General features: G+C 41.7%; 2 protein-coding genes across 22 annotated transcripts in view; both read right to left on the minus strand.

The window, feature by feature from the left end:
• Nucleotides 1–4,684, minus strand: part of RGPD4 (RANBP2 like and GRIP domain containing 4) — a 33,361-nt gene extending 28,677 nt beyond the window's left edge. For all 8 annotated transcript variants that reach the window (XM_065059846.1, XM_005498423.4, XM_021287774.2 and 5 more), the window contains exons 1-4: nt 4,390–4,684; nt 1,755–1,822; nt 1,134–1,245; nt 54–206 (exon numbers count right to left, since the gene is read on the minus strand). In XM_065059846.1, coding sequence (XP_064915918.1) covers nt 54–206; nt 1,134–1,245; nt 1,755–1,822; nt 4,390–4,464 — 408 coding nt within the window. In that variant the 5' untranslated portion in view covers nt 4,465–4,684. The remainder of the gene's footprint in view (nt 1–53; nt 207–1,133; nt 1,246–1,754; nt 1,823–4,389) is intronic.
• A 4,598-nt stretch (nt 4,685–9,282) lies between these two features.
• LIMS1 (LIM zinc finger domain containing 1) overlaps nt 9,283–21,122 on the minus strand; it is a 79,555-nt gene continuing 67,715 nt past the window's right edge. For 8 of the 14 annotated variants that reach the window (XM_065059940.1, XM_065060012.1, XM_065059999.1 and 5 more), the window contains exons 4-11: nt 19,731–19,851; nt 18,622–18,771; nt 17,049–17,199; nt 16,168–16,260; nt 14,225–14,273; nt 11,611–11,686; nt 11,175–11,366; nt 9,283–10,786 (exon numbers count right to left, since the gene is read on the minus strand). In XM_065059940.1, the coding sequence (XP_064916012.1) occupies nt 11,219–11,366; nt 11,611–11,686; nt 14,225–14,273; nt 16,168–16,260; nt 17,049–17,199; nt 18,622–18,771; nt 19,731–19,851 (788 nt within the window). In that variant the 3' untranslated portion in view covers nt 9,283–10,786; nt 11,175–11,218. The remainder of the gene's footprint in view (nt 10,787–11,174; nt 11,367–11,610; nt 11,687–14,224; nt 14,274–16,167; nt 16,261–17,048; nt 17,200–18,621; nt 18,772–19,730; nt 19,852–21,122) is intronic. The other 6 variants (XM_065059952.1, XM_065060020.1, XM_065060021.1 and 3 more) reach the window with 1 other exon arrangement.

Below are 21,122 nucleotides of genomic sequence, written 5' to 3' on the forward strand. Positions count from 1 at the left end.
TCAGACACTGGAAGTTTCTTCAAGCCGCAGAACAGAGATAACTTGGAATTTACCTTCAACCTGTAAACAGCAGGACTCCCAGGGAAGAGCTTAGCAGCTCTCTCAACCCAGTATTTTGCTCTTCCATCAGTAATGTCATTGTTGCATAGTAACTCTGCAATCTTCAACACAAGATCTTTCTGTGTTGGATTCAACTCCACAGAACGCTAGTTTTTCCCATGCACACACAGGAGGAAAGAAAAAAAAAAAAGTAACTTCATCTTACAATCCATATGAAACAGGAAAGAAAGTTATCTCCCCACAAACAGACCTGTCTCTTCAAATTAAACTTATCAATTATAAAAAAAAAAGAAAAAAAACCAAAACTCCCTTTCTAAATGCCACAACTAGTTCACAGCACCCAGATAAAACAGATGGAATTCAGAAGAGCATAAGAGAAAATGCAAAATCCAGCTCCTCTGCATCTGCCACTAGCTACTGCTATACACAGACAGCAGGACTACAAGAACCTCTATTCTAGCCAGATGTGGACACTTCAAAAAATACTTAAGACACACAGTTTAAGAAGTATGATAGCACTTCATGGAGCTGTGTTGGCAACCAGACTACTGAGCACATCATCTCCCTCCCCAAAAACGGAACAAAGACATTCCAATTACGAATTTGACATTTATGCGCTTGCCTAATCAAAATTAGATTTGCTTCTTCCTTCAGGCCCTGCCCCCTACAAAACTGAACAAAAAACCCACTAGGCCTACAGTCTTCTAGTAGCAACCAGATTCCTGTTGTCATCACAGACCACATTAAGGAATTCTACAACAGTCACAGATCTTTAGTCCAAAAAGCAATATATGACATTGGAAGAGTTTAACAGCAACTAGCACAAAGATCAAGCCCAGAACAAACAAACAAAGAATCAACTTTAAAATATGCTACTAAAGCAAGTGATATCAAGTGAAGAATCTCCTCTGCAGTGCTTCATATACTTTCCATGGTTAAATGTATATCAATAATACAGTTTTTCCAGGAACATTTTTTCTTCTATGAGTTTGAGAATGTCCATCACAGAAGGATTTTACAAGTTCATTTACAAAGGAATAAGGCAGGACATTAGTGGTCAGTGTAATACTTACCTTGTAACACCCAAAGGCCTTTTCTATGTTATCCTCAGCTTCATAAATTTGTCCAAGAAATCTGTGTGCTTTGGGATCTCTCTCTTGTACGTTGAGGTATGTAGATATATACCTATGGGGGAGGTGGGGAAAGTCAGTTACTCGACCAACATTTTTCAATAATACTCCCTTCCCTGACCTATAATGATAACTTAATCTGCCATACAGGAAGCACAGCCTTATTTTGTTCTACATACTTTGCCTGTACCTTAAAGTAAGAAGTAACATTGTTTGACATGTACAGATGCTACTTAACTGTGGGCAAGTATTTACCTTTATTTAAAAAAAAAAAAAGCAACACACTGCAGAAACAGTGAGAACTACATAATACAGTGAGAGGAGAAAAAAAAAAAAAAACAACAACAAAAAAAACCAACCAGGTAAGTTTTTAAGTAACACATAACTAATCTTCTTTCAAGTTGTTGTTTTATAAAGATTTAAACGGCACTCAATACCCACACTTACTGCTACCTTAAACCAGCATGATACTGATCTTGGTTTCTCTGGTTTATTTCATATTCATTTAGCTTTTCTCTTACACTTTAGAGAACAGAAAAACAAACATACAGCAACAAACGTTACCTTTTAGCAAGTTCATATTCTTTTATTTCAAAATACAGCTTAGCAAAGAGGAATCCTTTCATCGATTTCTGAAGAAGAAAAAAAAAACATGACAGACATACTTCAGACATAAGGTACTTTAAAAATAGTTCAATAGAGTGACCCTTCTTTTCAGCAATGCAAAAATACTTTAAAACGACTGAATTTCACAACTAGTTATCAGGTCAAATTCACTCCTCATATTTAAGGATTTGGTTTTGAAGGATGTAGGATTAAGAATGAAAAGAGTAACAGTTTTTACTATAATTGGCAAAGGTTACCGGGCAAAATAGAGATTACAAGTGAATCAAGAAACAAGCCCTTAAACATATGACATTTCATAAACACTTCTGAATAAAGAGAAGAATGAAAGAATGGGGTCTGCTACATTTAATCCCTTTTGTTGCAATATAGCAAAGCAAATAAAAATTCCTACAAACCAAGAGAGATCTGTGGTTCAGCCCCATTGTAGCATAGTGTCAGACACAAGAAAAAACAATTTCTACCTAAATCATTCTCAGTTTGGGTAAGAATGTATTTATGCAGTAGTTTATTTCTGATGTTGCCAGCCTAAGATAACTTGGGCTTCAGCACAACAGAAGGAGAGGGGTTTTTTTTGTTGAATTTGGTAGGAATATCAGAACAATTAGAGAGCATCTCTGATTCTGGCAAATAATTGACATTATTTGGTCTAAACAGCACCCAAATACACACTCTATAGGCAAAAGGTGAAACATCTCCAAGTATATTTTTTTACAGGGCAGAACAAGGAAGTAAAAGGTAAACCAAAAAGAAACAGAGAGGAGGCAGAGGGCTAGACAGCAAAAGCATGGACAACAGAAAAAGGGTAAAAGGAATGAGCTAAAGAACTAAGTCAAGCAAAAACCTCAAGATAGAATTAAACGAGGCAGAAATTTAAACCTTGAGATTCCCAGTATCAGTTCAAAAGCAGATTTTGCTTGTGAACCAAGAAATAATGGAGCTAGTTACATCTATAATTCCAAACAGGTGTGTACATTTTGAATACACTTGAACCACTCATCTTCCTCCTTCTGCCATCCCCTCTATTCATACAAAACTTTCAGAAATACTTTAGAATGAAACCAGGCCTCCTAAGATACTTCAAGTTTTCAGTCTGTATTTTTGAAGTATGCTATAAAAAGGAAACATTGAAATTGTCAGAGTGGAGTCACACTTGGCATCTCCTTTTAAACACAGATGAAACCTCAAAATAACTGCTTTGTAGCCTTATAAGCACACACCCATTCCCCCACCCCCCCAAATCAACATAAGAAAACCAGTAACTATTTCCACCATTGACTAAACTATACAATTAGTTGTTAGCATTACTTAAAAACAAACAAAAGTTAAATGTGCACCAGTTGGGCTTCAGCACAACAGAAGGAGAGGGGTTTTTTTTGTTGAATTTGGTAGGAATATCAGAACAATTAGAGAGCATCTCTCATTCTGGCAGTGATATATTTGACATTATTTGGTCTAAACAGCACCCAAGTCAATTAAACACAGTCACAGGACAACTTTGTTGCTGTTGGGAAAGGTACAAATGATGATGAGGTACACAAGCCCTGCATAAAGGCCCTACTGCATAATGATGAACACGGATGCATTCATGCTATACAACATACTGCTGAATATTCTACCTCTGCAACAAAAATCAGTTAAAAGCAGCAGAACAGGATCTTTCAGGATTAAATAGCTCCCAAGAAATGCAGCAGACTGCTGTGACCTGTATACCATTTTCCAGATATAATAGAAAGATAACCAGTCATGCAGAGTTCCTCACTCTTCTTTCCAGTTACTAAAATACAGTAGGAGAGTTATTTTCCTCCAAGTTCTCCCTCTCTTAACGCTGTTACTTCACAAGGCAGTCATACAGACAAGAATACTAATCACACAGCAGAAAGAAAACTGAAAGTGTCTCACATATTCCCTTTTTGACTTCTTTATTTTTCTGAATAAATGAAACTCGGGAAACTCATGAACTACACTCTCACAAAACTGAAGAACGCTCAATTTAGAGAGTCTGTGGACTCTTCAAAGCTACACTAAGGCTTACCAGGTGTAAAAGGCAGGTGCACAGCCCTGGTAAAACCACTGCTGCTGGTTAGGGAAAGCACCTCTAGCAAGCGAAACCCCAAGCCCTCCCTCACAGCAGCTTCCCTTAGCTCACTCGACTTTAAGAACCCCTGAGTAAATACGGACTCAGACAGGAGTCATACGGACCCAGAGACACCATAACCCCCTTTCCCTCTTACCAACAGGGATGAGGAAGGACAGAGCAGACCAAACCCAAGGACCTCACCGCTCGACACGGCGCGGGGAGCTCCGGCACACCCAGTCATCAACCCGGCCCTCCCCGGGGCTTTTCCGTGCCGACCGGAGCAGCAGCCAGGCCTGCCGCCTGGGCGGGAAGCGGCCGCCGCTCAGCAAGCGAGGGATGGCCGCCACTGCCGCCCCACGCGAGACGGGAAAGGACGCCACCGCGGGCCGCACCGAGCCAGGACGGGCCGGGCGGCCGCCAGCAACCGCAACGCCGTCCGGAGCCGGCGTCGGAGAGAAACGCAAAGCCGCGGGAGGTTCCGCCGGCAGCACTCACCTCTCTGGGAGAAGGCGCGGCGGCCTGCACGGAGGCGACGTACCGCTCCACTTCGGGCTTCGTGCGCCTCATCATGGCGCCGCGGCGGGGGCCGCGCCCGGCCTCCCTCACTCCCTCCAGGCGGAACGGCTTCCCGGCCGGCCTTCGCGCGGCGCCTTCGGAAAGGAAGGAGGAAGCGACGAAAGGACGCGGCGGCCGCTGGTGCGTTACGCAAGTTCCCGCGCAACCGTACAGAGCACTCGGCTCCGGCGAGTGCGCAAGAGCCGTCCCACGCCCTCCCCCCGCGTCCGGCCGCTTCCCATCACCGCCCGCAGCGGGGAGGGCGGCGCCTCGGCGGGCACCGCTCTCTGCGCATGCGCGGAGGCCTTGTATGTGCGGAGGTGGAGCAGGAGCGCGCAGTCTTTGCAGGGTGGGGGCAGCGGGACGTGGTTCTCTGCAGGCCGATCGCGGTGGCGGGGGGTCCGGGCCGCTCTCTTTCCTTCCCTCAGGGAGCCCGCCTGGTGAGGCGATGGTTGAGCCTCTCTTCGACCCCCCCGCGAGGCCGTTGGCCGGAGGCAGTGAGGGGCGCGGCCGAGGTAACGGCGCGGCTTAACGGCTGCCGGCGTCCCTGTGGAGCTGAACTTCAAGAGGCAGCTCTGTTGGCTCTGTTGCTACTAGAGCGGCTTCCATTTGTGCACCGGCCTTGGCTGTCACGGAAAACCTTCACGTGTGGAAACAAACCTCAGTGTTTTTTCACCAAATATTGCATCTCGTGGCTCATCAAAACTGTGAATTTAATCCATAAGCATGGGCCTTATTACTGGGATCCAGCGTTCTAGAAAATGAGTTTCCAAATCCTCTAGCAGTTACGGTGAGAAACTGCTATTTTCCTGCCACTGTGAAGAGCGTAGTTACACTCTTATTCTGAGGCACAGCTGGGAATGTGGATGAAAGATGACAAGATCAGCAACCCTCGAAACAGGTGGAATTTGCCAAGGTTACAGTTGTGAAAGTTTGGTGACGCTGAGCACTCGTCGTTGCTCTGTAGCCCGGAATGTAAGGGTAGTTACATTTATACAGTCGTAAAATTACATTCGGCCCGTTGAAGGCAACCGCGAGGCTGATGTGACCCCCGCTGGAAATGAGTTTGACGCCCCTGCCCTACCGTGTGATTCCCAGCTGGCAGGCTGGGGTTCTGCTCACTGGATTCGCCCATCCCATCTCTCCTCTGCCACCGCAGGCGCTTTGGGCAAAATTAGGCCACTGGGCTCTGTCTCCAGAGAAGCATCATTAAAAATGTGTCCTGTTTTCAATCTTAAGCAGCCCACTGACAGCCATATAATTTCTGTTATGCATAAGAAGTACTGACATCCCCAAAGCTCTTACCATTTTTTGCCAGAAAAATTAATAAAACATAACCCAGCTTGTTCCTGTAAGGAGATGAGCAGCATCCATGTGACAGCCTGGCTGAAAGAATTAACCCTCTCTTATATTATTTGCTTTATTAACAGTGATTTATTTAGACGTTGGATTTAATTTCCTAAGAAGAAAGAGGATCTGGATTTAATTCTCTAAGAAGAAAGAGGATCTTTTTTTCTCTGTACTTTTTTGGATGGTGTGTCTACCACTGGGATTGCCAAACAATTTATCAGCACCTGCCAGGCCCAAGTAACAGAAGTTGTGGTGCTGTTGTGGAGCAAAATGCTGGAGTTGGCTCACTGGAGGAAACTGATGGGGAGCCATAGGAAATTGCCTTCATTCAGCCCCAGTGCCTTGACACTGGTCACCTTCTTGCCCATCCCTGTGAAAGTGGCACCTCCGTGTTGTCCCCAGTGATGACACCACCAGGAAGGCAGCTCCAGTTGACTCTAGTGCTATCCTCTGCAACCTGACTTAGCTCAGCCCGGCTCACTGTCTGAGCACAGGCCTTGCCACTGCCGATAGCAGAAGGGCTTTAGGCTCAGCTTTTTACCCCTACGGCTACATCCATTGGGCTTCTTGAAGTGCTCCTTGTTGTTAGTGTAAGCAGGGGCTTCAAAATTGATCCTGCGCAGCAGGAAGGGGCAAAGCTTCTGAGGCATCCCTTTCCACATCCCAGGCTCATAGCCTTCTTCGAGAGACACAGTAGGGGTCATGTAGAAAAACAATAATAAACTCTGCCTCTTTCAGGAAAGTATGTGCAACTATGCAAAATACTAGTAATACTGACAGACCAGGAAGTGAGCTTCAGCACCAGACCTGTAATTGTCCAGCCTGCCTAATTGCTAACATGCTCCCTGGATCTGTTTTGCGACTGCTTTTAATTAATTATCTTCATGACAATGTCCAGGGTTATTTCAGTGATCGTTCACTCCAAAGACAGCTCCCAAGAGAGCAGTATGGATTTGGGGAACCCTGCACTCAACATAAGACCTCAATAATAAAATAAGTTTACCATGAGGGTGATTATTCACTGGAACATATTGCCCACAAAGGTCTGTGAAATCTCCTTCCATGGAGACACTCACAGCTTGGCAAGACCTTCAATACTGATCCAGCTTTGAAGTTAGACCTGCTTTGAGCAGATGGTTGGGCTAGCTGATCTCTACCCCTTCCAACCAACCTTTTTCCATGACTCATCAGGCTTTGGACCCTCAAGTACCCTCACATACTCTCAGTGCTACATCATGGGGTCTGAGATACAAATGCTCATGTTCATGAAATAGAAACCACTGCCTTGGTGAACCATAGCACAGTGTTCACCACTAGAAGCTTGGAAACAGAAAAAAACCATCCCATCATAGGGTCACAGGGCCTCCACAGGGTCCAGGGGAGACCTGTGGCTGTAGAGTGGCAACCAGGCTGCTATGTCATAGTAGAATGTAGCCCCAAGCAATTTGGACGTGAGCCAGGTATTGCCATTTAGTCTCAGGATTACGGACCCTCCCTGATCCTTTAAGCAGCAGGGCTGCACATACGTAGGCTGGAGGAAAAGATGTACAGTCATGTGGAAAACCTAGGACAAGAAGTGATTACAATTTAGAGGAAGCACTGCTGAGTATGATCTACTGAATCCATGGCATGGTCTGAAATCCCAGCAGTGCTACCATTCTAGTTATGTAAACATTTTTTTGGTGACATTTTAAGCTCTTCTAGTCTTTAACATAGTCAGGACTGCATTCAGTTACTGAACTGTTGCAGTATTGTTTGGATTTCTCAAAGGGAAGTGCAACTTAAAAAAAGTTCAGTGGCAAGTTCACTCTGTTATTTACTGCATGGAGGGAATATGCCAAGTCAAATGCAATTTTCTCTCCAGGTGCCTGTACCTGTTCATGAAGCAAACTTTCAGGCATCTTCTCTCCCTGATAATTGTTTACTCCAGAGCCTGTGTCTTGGAGTGCTGCAGGCAAACTTTCAGGCGAGGCCTGTATTGGTTACAGTGCAAACTTTCAGGATTCTTCTCCCCCTTATAACTGTTCGCTCTGAAGTCTGTATTTTTGAGCTCTGAAGGCAAACTTTCAGGGGAGGCCTGTAACTGTTCACAAAAGCAAACTTTCAAGTGTTACCTATCTGATAACTGTTTGCTCTGGTGTCCATATTTTAGGGCTCCAGAAGCAAACTTTCAGGTGAGGCCTGATAACCGTATCCAGGGCAGACTTTCAGGAAACAAAATTCTCAGAAAAAAAATTTAATGGAGTAGAAGAACAAGAGGGCTGGCTCAAGCTGAGTGCCTGCACAGAGGTCCCACCTGAGCCTAGAAAACCACAGACTTTTATATCTTTCACAAACCATTCATACCACAATTCAGTCCAATAGCAATATTTCACTTTGGAGTCTTCTTGCTTCTCATTGGACCTTTTTCACTGATCTCATATGTACCTTTGTTTTGTTTAGCTGTAGACATTTTTTATAGTCCATAGCCTTGTAGGTGCTGTTTTGTCTGAATAAATCCTTTTTTTCTCAGTGAAGTGCAAAACAGGCCTTATCTTGCAAGTGTTCAGTGTAGTTGTTTTTGGTAAATATGAGCAGTACTTTACAGCTTAAGTTTTCAACAAATCCAGCTTACTAAGTAACATGAAGCAGAGAGTATATTAAAAATCACATGACTTTATACTTCTCGATGATTCTTTATATTCAGTATGCATTTACTTCTATTACTTCTAATGCATTTACTTCTCTTTACATGCTAAATGATTAATATGAAACTTAGATTGGGCTCATCCACAGGTGTGTGAGTAGTAAAACCATCACCATACAGCCATCTTATTTCACAGAGAGAGCTTAAAGTAGGCTCACTCAGGCTGTCATATTTATAGAATAAAGTGGTTGACTCACAGTCAAATCGCATACAGTGGGAAAGGTCTGCCTGAGATTCCTTGCACCCACAACTCATCAGCGTTCAGTTGCCGTTCTGCTTCCTTGTGGCTTTCCCAAAAAATCTTGGCGTGGCTACAGCTCAGGCCTTTCCCTCCTCTAGAACTTGGACCAAACTGCTGCTGGTTTGGCTGGCGGGGGTGGGTCAAGTGCATCCCTCACAAGCATTCAATAACTATGTAGAATAAAACAGTAAAAAAGTACCCTACCTAACATTAAATTGGAAGTTTGGGGTGACAGTTTCATTACAGTGAAAGGAAGAGAAAAAGATAGAAAGGTGTATGTTTTACACTCATACACTTAAATGCCTGTTTTCTATAGGAAAACCTAGTGACTCTGCCAATTCAGAAAATATCCAGATGCATCAAGTTGTTCTTTATGAAACAAGCTGTGGTTTCTTTCATGAGCCTAAGCAGCGGGATACTTCGGAAAGGCAGATGTCTTCTTTAAATCAGGATAAAGAGGAAGTATTTACATAGAATCATACGTAAAAGCATGGGGAACCGAGAGAGTCTAGTTGCCTTCCCACCCTTCTCAAGCAATCACTTAAGAGAAGTGATACAAGGTTTAATAACATAGCCTTTATTGATGACATTGGAAAGCAGATATTTTGGAGCAACTAATTTTTCATTAACAGGAAAGAACATTTTGCTTCCTAAAATGTAATTACATAATATCTGTCTAAGTCACTAATTAAAAAAAAAGTTTGCATACTTCATAATGTAGTACCATCAAGAAGTTCTAAGTAACTATTTTCTATAAGAAAGGAAAAAATAAAACAGAATTGCATGGACAGAAGTCAATAGTATAAAACAATTAAATGTACGTTATAAAGAGTTCTGATGATTTGTGAGCTCAGTTCTTGGCTAAACAAATAGATCCTAGCAGGATCAAACCTTGTATATTTACACTCATAGGTGTAAAAGTAACATTGCCAGTTAATTGAAATACGCATTTTCAGTATTGTTCTGAAACTTAGTGAAGTCCAGAAGTTAAATTTTAAGCTCAGGTATTCACATTTGAAACAAAATAGTTCTCGCATCCTGTATAGTTAAGGCAAAGTATGTTATCTTTTGAAAATACCTTGTATATGGTTTCTGCATAAAAATATGAAATAAAAAATAAAACTATATATATATATATTTAATGGAACACTGTTATGTATGGTCCAGCAGAATAAGGCACAAAAAGTAAACAGAATGCAAAAGCATATATAAAAGTTAATGTGTTATTTTGAGTGGAATATAGCAAAGTTCAAGTAGTTCTGAGTATGCTCATTTCTTGCACCAGGAATATATATTTTATATAGATATTTCATGCTAAGCCAGATGTACTAAGATTCATCATGTAAGCATAATCTATCAGAAGCAGGTCGTTTGTACAGTGACTGTATGTAGAAGTCTGATACTCTTCAAACCACCTCAAAGAAAGACCCTTTAGTGAAACCACTTGGCCTGAAATCCAAGTGTCACTTTTTCCACGAGGTGAAGTATGTTGGTTTCTTGCCCAAGTCACTTGACTTGGGCAAGTTTTGTGTACATGCTTAATTTGAAGGCTAATACTTTAATGAATATAAATGACAATAGATGGTCCTAAAGTTGGACACATTTGCACAGTTTGTTTTTGCAGGTATTCACAAGCAAATTTTCTGTCTGTGAATTCCCACAGAGATTACTGTGCAGAATGGGCCACTTGCATCAGTTCAGCTGCATTAAAAGAGTCAAAAACATTTCAGGTGAGCTGGTATTTAATTTAGTTTGGAAGTATGGTCTGCTTATCAACAAATAAGCATAAATGTACATGGATAGAGAACAGAAAATCTTAAGATATTTTGATTTGATAAAAGGCACACATCATAATTTGTTGTCTGATCGCAGACTCAAAGCAGCACCCCTCCCACCCAGTAATATATATAAGATTTTCACAAAGGAAGGGGACCAGCTGAAGCCTTTACTTCCTTCCCAAAGTTTCAGCTAGTTTCTTCAGTCTTTTCTTCAGCTCTAGAGGAAACTTCTCGTAACACTTTTTGCAGACAGGCTTCATATCAAACTCAACAAATTTGTTCCTAAAACAACAAAGCAAAAACCAGACAAAGTTTTAGCAGCAGGGATAGTGGGGGGGAAAAAAAAAGTATCCTATTAAACGTGCACAAGCAGAAGATCACAACTGCAACTTATACATATAAATATGAAGTTACTTTCACAAGGTTATACATTGTAAAGAGTAATTACAGTACCCTGTTGAGTGAGTTATGTAGTTTTTACCCAAACGTCCATATTTATTAACTGTCATTTGAAAAGGCTTTCAAACCTAACTGCAGAGCTGAAGAGACGAAACATAAGGTAACAGAATAACAACTTAATGTTGAAGTTGCAGTTGTGTGAAAAATATTTCGGTTTTGATTGGCATAAATTCATGCAATAACTGAAAATAAAAGCTTCCTTAGCACTGACCAAAGAAGAAAGGAGCAGAGGTGGTGGTGAGAAGGAAAAAAAGTTTACAAACAGATTGGCTTTTTCTTTTTCTGCTTCTCTTTATCCTTTGCTTCACGTTCCCGTTTGGCAAGTCGCCGCTTAAATTCATCTGGCATTTTCTCATAACAGTGTTTGCAGACAGGTTTTAGATCAATTTCAACAAACTTATCCCTTTAGAGTTAAACACAGAAAAAATAAAGGACAGAAAAGGAGAAGAGTTAAGAAGACTGAAAGAAGACCTGAATACATAGCTAAAAGAGATGTAAATTAGTAAGTGGAGCAAGAGGAAGAAAGATGCACATATTTTCTTAGTGCTGCTTGTATGTTTTTCATACCATCACAGTTACACTACAGCAACACTTCAAAGATAACCACTGATATGTTTTGAAGGCATCACACTTATTGGTAAACTTACTTGAGTGTTAACTTAGTGTTGCAAGTTGAACAAGCGAAACAGTGCACACACCATGCCTTATTCAGAGCAGACACAACTAGGGCGATGGGGAAAAAAAAAAGATATCATTAGCATTGCAGACAAGAAAAAAAAAGATATTACAAAAATTTTAAGCTCATGAGACATGAAGAACAGTCATTTGGTTTTTGTCCCAAGTATTCTGGACCATCCTGAGAGGCGATGTTATCAATGCTTACAAACATCTGAAGGGTGGATGTCAAGAGGATGGGGCCAGACTCCTTTCAGTGGTGCCCAGCGATGAGGGGCAACAGGCACAGGCTGAAGCACTGGAGGTTCCATCTGACTATGAGGAGAAAGTTCTTTACTTTGAGGGTGCCAGAGCACTGGAACAGGCTGCCCAGAGAGGCTGTGGAGTCTCCTTCTCTGGAGACATTCAAAACCCACCTGGACACATTCCTGTGTGATCTGCTCTGGGTGAACCTGCTTTAGCAGGTGGGTTGGACTAGATGATCTCCAGAGGTCACTTCCAACCCCAACCATTCTGTGATTCTATAACAGTAATGTGGCAAGACTGGGAAGGCACATGTGAGTGTAGCGCAGCAGGGCTATGAAGCATTGACAAAACTGTCTCTGAGGAGACATACAATGCTGTGTTCACCAGAAAGACCAGTTTAACCCATTTCTGCCTCCTGTTGCCTGCTTCCACCTCACAGCATGCTGACCTCAGGCAACTGCTTTATGAGGCCGTATTTCCAACTTAATCAGGAGACTATGACAGCTGAATAGCCATCCAGCAAGAAGGTGTTTTATGTTTTCACTCGGTGTCATCTCTCAGCTCCTGTTCAGGCTGCAGAACCATTGACAGGAGCGCTTGCCCAGCCAAAGGAAATAAAGTCAAGCCAGCAGTCAGGATGCTGCTGGTAAAACAGCACTACCAAGGAGAAAAAATTAATGGACTTGAGGGATAAATTACTTGATCAAGACAAACTTGGATGTATATTTGTTCTTTGCTTTGGAGAGAACATAACTATTTTCTCTGTTCTCTATATTTTCCTCTCTTTCAATTTACCTTCCCACTTTTTCCTGACACAATTTGCCTCTCTTCTAATCTAAGTTAGAAGATGCAGGACAATGGTTTTCTCATGAAATACATTTTTCAACAACAACCAAACTAGAGCGTTGTTATGCAGAGCTTTTTTTCCTGTACTATGGGACAAGCACGTTCACAGATGCATAATTATTCCATTGCTTGCCAAAATAATACTATTTAAAAGAAAGTTTATGCTCCCAAGCAACCTCTGCAATACAGTCATAGACACTCTCCTGAAAAAGTGCTGCCACAGATGTTTGTTTCACCAGAGAGATCAATACTAGATACTTAAAATTTGTGACAGCAGTGTCAAATTTGTGTGCAGAAATGAAAGAAGAAATGTACCTGATGATGTACATTGAAAATAAAGAAATTACTGCATTACACTATATTCTGTTCAGGTCAGAGACCAAAATACGCAATATGGGTGTCAGATTACATGGTGAAGAGTTAGAAACACACAGAGATGTAGTTATCTGAATCTTTTCATTCACCTCAAGATCCAGTTCTGCTCATTCTAGTAGGATTTTATGGAAAAGAAGGACAGTGTTTCCTCCAAAGCATTTTGGATTGTAGCTCTGCAGGTATAGTCCGGTCCAGACAATGTGGGGAAACCACATCACTGGAATGTAGGTCTCACCTGGTAGTTACATGACTGTAAACTAGTTTACGTCTCTTTTTACACACTAGAGGCTTCCTCCTGCTTTGCTACGGGCTTTGGCTTAGGTGAAGATAACACTGGTATTACAGTATTTACTTCAGGCAGGGGTAAAAAGGCACATAACAATGTTGCGTTATTTCAGGTAGAATAATTTTCTTTTTGGCATTTTATCATTGTTGTCCAAAAAAAACCCATCCAAAACACTTCCCACCCTCCCTGCCTCAAAAAACCCTCTAAACTTAAACCACTTGCTTCCAGTTCTGCATTTATAGGACACATTTTTCCAAATACAATCTTTCTTGGGTTTGTGATATTATTATCAGCCTAGATTTTTAAAAGATGGGTGCCCGTGATAGATAGGTAAATATTTCCAGGAACCAAACCGAAATAATGGAAACTAGGCACCTAAAAAAAAATAATCCGAGTGCCCACCCACATTTTTCACTATTTAAGTACTTTCAAATTTGGTTCATGACCCCTGAATTCCTTTGAGGAGATGCCCGTGTGGTCATCCTTGCCCTTGCATGTGTTCTTGTTTGAAGCTGGTGCAGCAGGAAGCCACCCCAGTGCATCTCTCAGCATCCATGGCCTTTGCATCTCACTAAGGGGTTTCCAGTTGGCCACAGTTCTCTTCAGCCCCTGGGTGGTCTTCTACCATCATGAAACACTCACTGTAAGGCTTTCTTACCATTTGGTCTCTGAATAATCAGCTCTAGCCTAATTTCTGATTAAGAGAATGGTTGGTTTTGTTTAAATGAGAGCAATCAAGAATTCAACAGGAGGCTGCTTTTCCCTTACTTCCACTTATAAAGAGAACTTCCATCAGAAAGGAACATTGAGGAAACAGTTACAAAAGTGCTTACCATCTCCTTCAATCACACGGTTGCAATGGAAGCAAACATCACCAAATAGCTGAAAAGGAAAGAGAAGTAAATAATTGTTAATGTAAGGATTTTATTGAGAGTAGCTTCTCAGACTAACAAAATAACTATATATGGGCACAATAGCTTTCCTATTTATTTCAGTAAAATAAAGAGAATGCTGGCAAATTTGGTTTGGTTTTCGAAATGCGTTTTGCATCATGTTCTGACAAAACATCTTTATAATATTACAGACAAAAACATTTGTTTACACCTGTTTGATCCTCTGCAAATATGATTTTGTTTTAACATTTCTCTAATCCTGAACATCTGAAATACAGCAATCGGTGTCACATACACAATATTACTAATCAGCCAATTTAATGTTTGAACTTACATGCATGACTAGAACAACATATTGCTCTTTCTGGTAAAAACTGTAGGGAAATGTTATTTTTATTAAAAAAAAAAAAAGGCCACAAATAATTCATTCTACTTCCAGGCTTAACATTTGTCTACAACACAACAATTAAGAAGTGCCTAAAAATTCATGTGTCTTTTCTAAGTTTAGTAGTTAACCCAGTAAGAAGATATGCACACTACATACAACTCCTGTCTGGTACATGTACTTGCCCCATTATGGCTGCAACACTATGACTACTCATGTCAAGGCATTTATTGTCTACAAGTATGCCAGCAACATCTCAATCATCTGTCCCTCATCACTGACAAATTAAGAATCTGTCTGTAATTAGCAGATGCCTTACAACTCCCAGATGTAACCCCTAATCTTGTATTTATACAAGCAAAGAGGTGGACGTGACACAATGCAGATTGTTTCCAAATAAAAAAGGTCTATACGGTGGTGATGCTGGACTGCACAACTAAGGGAGTCTGGAGAGAGATGGTACCATGCGACATTACTCCTATATAAATGCAAGTGGTCACTAGGTGGTGTCCTCTGACAAATTCAGTCTGCAGTCTTCAGCAGCCTAATGAATGAGCTGGGTGATGCAGCTGTTAACACACATTTATCTTAGAGTAGCAGCTGTAGGGAAAAAGCACAGTACTCACTAGGGCCTCGTCTCAAACCGCAGCTACTGAGTGGCAAATCTCCTTTAACTTCTTGGGAAAAATTGGGTGCCACAGAATCATAGAATCATTTTGGTTGGGAAGAACCTTTAAGATTATTGAGTCCAACCGATAACATGTCACTGCCAAGTCTACCTCTAAACCATGTCCCTAGGAATGTCATCTACACATCTTTTAAACACCTCCAGGAATGGTGACTTTACCACTTCCCTGGGCAGCCTGTTCCAATGCCTGACAACCCTTTGGGTGAATAATTTTTTCCTAATATTCAATCTAAACCTTCCCTGGCACAACTTGAGGCCATTTCTTCTTGTCCTGTCACTTGTTACTTGGGAGAAGAGACCAACCCCCTCCATGCTACAACCTCCTTTCAGGTGGTTGCAGAGCGTGATAAGGTCTCCCCTCAGCCTCCTTTTCTCCAGGCTGAACAACCCCAGTTCCCTCAGCCTCCCCTCATAGGACTTGTTCTCCAGACTCTTCACCAGCTTTGTTACTCTTCTCTGAACTTGCTCTGGCACCTCGGTGTCTTTCTCAATGTCATTAGCTGCTCTGATCTCATAGACAAGTAAAAGTTGGTAACAGCTCTACTTAAGGACCACCAAGCTTGCACAACTTGATACTGACTGTCCTGGCTAGACTTTGTGAAATACCTCCAGTTTTCTTTCTCAGCACCAGACCAGCGTATAGAGAAATCCGTATAAATTAATTGCCACTGAACATTGACTAATTGGCCTTACACCCACAGGTGCCTATAAGAAAACAGAAGAATGTTCACGGTTTTCCATCTCTACCTTATAAAACCAGTTATGAACCAGTTACCAATTAACACCATTTTATGAAATTTGCAACCTTACCTGATTGTAGTGGGTTTCACAATATGCCAAGCCTTTTCTCTCGTAATGACGATGACCCAGGAATGGCTTTTCACATTTTGCACAAACAAAATGCTACAAAGAAAATTGCATACATTATTTTGGATTACTTGGAAGTAATGGTATTTTTTTTCTGGAAAGCAAACCAACCAAGCCCAGTACTGAACATAACTGAGGTCTACTGAGCTAGCTGTGCCATCTTGAAAAGGAGAGTTAATTTTTTTAATTTCTACATTTAGACTATTAAAATAATGCTCCTTTTAAGGTCTTCAACATTTCAGTCCAAAAGTTACCCAAAATATAAATCAAGCAAAGAGATTCTGATGTTATTAGTTAGCAGAATGGAGAGACTTTAAATCATTTGCACCAACGTTAGACTCCTGTGAACATGTTTGCTGAAGGAGATTTTCAAAACAACAAAAGGAATAAACTGTTTGTCTTCCTAAATCTTCTACATGGCCTTGAAATGCGAACCCTCACATTAAGTGCTTTAGAGGTATTTACATGGCAGGTGACTCTGGAAGGCATAAGGGTGTTATGATGCTCAGTAATATTACGGTTGCCACAGAATTTTACTGCCTTTCCACATGTACTGTCTTTCACTCTGAAATTTTCTTCTGTAAGTGCCTCGTCTGATTACTGATTTCAGCTTCACAGTCAAAGCTCTCTGTAAGGTAGGAGATAAATCCCATTTCACAGCAGAACACCAGCCACAAGAAGGTTGAAGATGGGACTAGGAGAAGGCGTTTACCAATCACTGCTGAATACTTTGCTAATCCTTTCGTTGAAACTGATCGGCAAAATCCCAGATAAGTATGTTAGTATTTATGTTTCGAAAAGAAAAGGTATTATCTGATGTTTACCTCCACATGCCATTGTTTGCCCATAGCATTCACCACCCGGCCTTCAATTGGTCTTCTACATGCCCCACAGATGGGGACACCCATTTTGTCGTGGCAGGGTAAACAGTATAATTCTCCCTTCAACTCACGAGCATCAGCAGTAAGTTCCTTCCTGTTCAAAAGTTAATGAATTGAGAGCATGAATAAAGCCACTGAACAATGTCAACTCTTCAGAGTTTCTGAAAAGAAAAAAAGAATTAGCATTTGTTTCAGGAATTGTATTTGTCCTACAGTAATGCAGCAGCATCAAATATGACACAGTTCAACACAGTTCAGGACCGATCAAGTCCACAGTAAATTGAGAAGAAGCTGCTAAGACAGATGCACTACGTCTCTCTGAGAACAGTTACTGAGCTATTGTCATTCTGCATTCAGGTTATGTAGCACAAATGTGTGTGTGCAATCCATAGCTATGTTTGGCTTATAGTCTGGCACACTTATCACCAGTTTATTTTAGATTTGCATACCTGTAACTGAAAGTAAAATGTATTCCTCTACCTCTAGGTACATTTTCCCTGTTGTATCAAACTTCGGAGAAAGAAAACTACAGACCTCCATGAGCTGGCTATGCTTATTCATTGCCAATTGCAGAATTTCATACACTCTACTTTTCAGTAATTTGCGTGGTTGGAATACTTAGATCAGCTAAACTTTAAATGCTACTGTACTCCCAAGTGGTTGCCACTGACACAACACCATGTTATTTCGATCAGGCTTTGCTATGGCACTGAAATGATCACAGAGTCACAGAATGGTTGGGGTTGGAATGGATCTCTGGAGATCATCTGGTCCAACCCACCTGCTAAAGCAGGTTCACCCAGAGCAGATCACACAGGAATGTGTCCAGGCAGGTCTTGAATGTCTCCAGAGAAGGAGACTCCACAACCTCTCTGGGCAGCCTGTTCCAGTGCTCTGGAACCCTCAAAGTAAAGAACTTTCTCCTTGTGTTTAGATGGATGATAGCTTCCTTTTCACCAGAAATAAACAACTAACATTCTCTGCTATATCCTACAATGTCCCCTGATCTCTGCATCAGTGCAGGATGTAGCAATGTGCAGCTTCATGTACTACAGTTGCAAAGGCTGATAAAATGAGGCAGGAGAAAGTTTCTAAGAAATGTATAGGCCTTAAAAGGAGAGAATAAGGTTTGCATGCCACTCATCTAAAAAGAAATAACATAGGCAAGATAGTAACTTGAGCAGCCGAAGAAGACTGCTTTTCTTCCTCTCCTAACAGAATAACAAGCTATCATTTCACTACTACAGAAACCATTATCTGTGTCCACATTTCCCAAGGTACCACGTTGCCCTGCAGAGCCCAAACCTTTAACTACTCCCCAACAGCTCAGCTGTCATTTGAACTAAAGGCCCAACTCCAGCACCCTAAAAGCAGCAACACACATCTGGCCGCGAGGCACCCACCCCCCCACCCCCTTGTTGCCAGTTGTACAGGGCAGGTTTTCACTTTAACATGTATATTGATGAAGCAAATAAACACAGCATTTTCCTGTTTTCCTCTGTAGAACTCAAGTTACCCGCAGTTTGCACAGTTGAAGTGATCAGGGTGATAAGGATCGTTTTTGAATATGAGAGGCTGTTCATCAATAATGGCATGACACTTCTGGCAAATGTACTTTCCCAGGCCTCTGGCTTTTTCCCTGTTATGGCAAGGACGGCAGAGATGCCTGAAACAGCATAAAAAAGAGAGGTTAAATACTGGTACCAGGTACTAGAGGGCAAAATATAAAGCAAAAAAACTATTAGAACCTCATTTCAATCAGCCCTTTCTGGAGGGAAAACCCTTTAAAAAATTTTCTTGCTAGATCAACCAAGTTCAGAAGAGCCAGGGTGATCACTTTATTCTCTGTCACCACAGGAGTATCATTTCTTCAGCTTATTTGGGTTTAAGCTGTGTTGAAAGACAGAAAACAAAGATTGCTATGGATTCTCATTGCTGAATGTTTTACTCTCAAAATCTTAAAAATTTAGACTGGAAGCTGGATGAGTGCACAAGTCCTAATTCTGTAGATAACTATGTAGATCATATTATACATATGAAGCCAATGGCTCTTGTAAAACACTCTTCTGATTACAGCTGGTAAAAATATCCTACTCTGTGAAGGATCCCACTAAACTTAAAGAAATTATTAATAACTAAGGTGCTAAACTAGACCAAAATTGGAACCCCAAGTTGGAAAATAAAGTAAAAACTGATATTAAAAAAACAAAGACAATGCTTCTGTATCTGAATATTTTCTCCCTTATTATGGCTTTTAAATGTCACCAGGTAAAGAATGTTTGCTGACAAATCTGTTGTTGAAGTAGGTAAACTTGTACTATTTTAAGAGTATATTTTAAGATACCCATTCCTAGCTTTGTAATGCACTTAGACGAGGGGTGTCAAACTCATTTTCACTGGGGACCACATCAGCCTCGCAGTTGCCTTCAAAGGGCCGAATGTAATTTTAGGACTGTATAAATGTAACTACTCCTACATTTATACACCCCTGACTTAGATTTTTTTCCCCACAAAAGATGCTTCAGTTGCTCCACCTCAGCTAGAAAGTGTCAGGAACCAAAACCTCTCAGTCCCGCCGCTTAGTTCACTTTATTCATGATGAGTAACAGAAGGGTGAAGATCTACCTGCCAGCATTCTTGACAAATCCAATATCAGCCAATACTTGTTGACAGATATCACAGCAGAAGCACTCTGGATGCCAGCTATTGTTCATAGCTTTAATAACACGACCAATAATGAACTCACCTGTAAGAAACACAACACCAGGATATAAAATACCATGCTAGACAAAGTTTAAAGCAATCCACGACTGAATTGCTACAATGTCATCATTCTCTTCCTCCCCCCAGATCTGCTTTCAGTGTCACAGCTTTGGTTCTAAACTCTGGAATTTGGCTTGTCTTTTTTTGCTGTGGGTCAGAAGAAAATGTCCTTGTTGATGGAACACCTTCTGTTCTTTACATACAGGCCCTTCTATATGCACACTCCACCGTCCCTCGGCAATCATCCTGTTTCAATCGCTTCCATGTTTTTACTTATCCGTTCTTAAGCTGCTAAGAAATATATGGAGTTCTTTATATAATATGGCTTTCTTGTGTCCTCATCACCTTTCTTCTCCTCTTCTTTTAGAAGATGACAATTTTAACTTGTCACGTAAGTAGCAGTGGTTTCTACTCCACTAGGATCAAGCTGTGAAGGGGCTCTGTGCTCAAAGCACAACAGAACTGAGCTTGGGTGGCTCCTGCAAAAAATCCCCACAGAACTGAAATGCAAAGGTGCAGCGAAGCTGCAGAAAAGCCAATCTAACACACACAACTTCTGACACACCATGAGGAGTCCTGTTCTGTGAGGCATTAAAAAAATAGTGTGAGAACCACTGTTTTGCATGCACTGTGTGACTGTACAGCACAGACAGTGAAGCCATGTCTACCACACACACGATTCAGTCGTTCTCCATGCGGACGGTGTGGCCAAGGCCCCTGAGCAGCACAAAGGCTCTGCATAAAATGTGCTGGGAGCTCAGCTTCCCAGTGCTGTGGGAGGATGAGTCCTGGCTTTGGAGAACGTACAACTCAAACAGCTGCCAACGGGGAGTGATGGGGCAGGTAACCGATGTGGATGATAACATCCAGCATGCGACTCTGTGGCGTTCCCATGAAGCCGCGGCTTTCCAAGAATAAACCCCAACGGACTCCAGAAATGTCAGGAATGCTCGAGGCCTCATCGCTGACAATAGCCCTGTTGATTTTGGCTGTGAGCACTAAACCCAAGCAGTGGCAAAGCCCAGCTCTGCACAGGACCTTGATGAGGTTTGACGGGAGCTTGCCCTACAAGAAGCCAGGGCAGGAGCAGTGGGAGCTGTGCTGCCTGGGCAGGAGAAATCCTGGAGATAGGCAGCATAGCTCCTCAGAAATCGCCATTGACCCACTTCTTCCTCTTCCCCTGCTTGTTCACATCTGCAGCTTTAAATTCAAAGGTCCATAACATCTAATTCTTTCTCTCTCAGTTTTGTCTGC

The sequence above is a fragment of the Columba livia genome, chromosome 1 (genome assembly GCF_036013475.1).
Source record: "Columba livia isolate bColLiv1 breed racing homer chromosome 1, bColLiv1.pat.W.v2, whole genome shotgun sequence".
Taxonomy (NCBI): Eukaryota; Metazoa; Chordata; class Aves; order Columbiformes; family Columbidae; genus Columba; species Columba livia.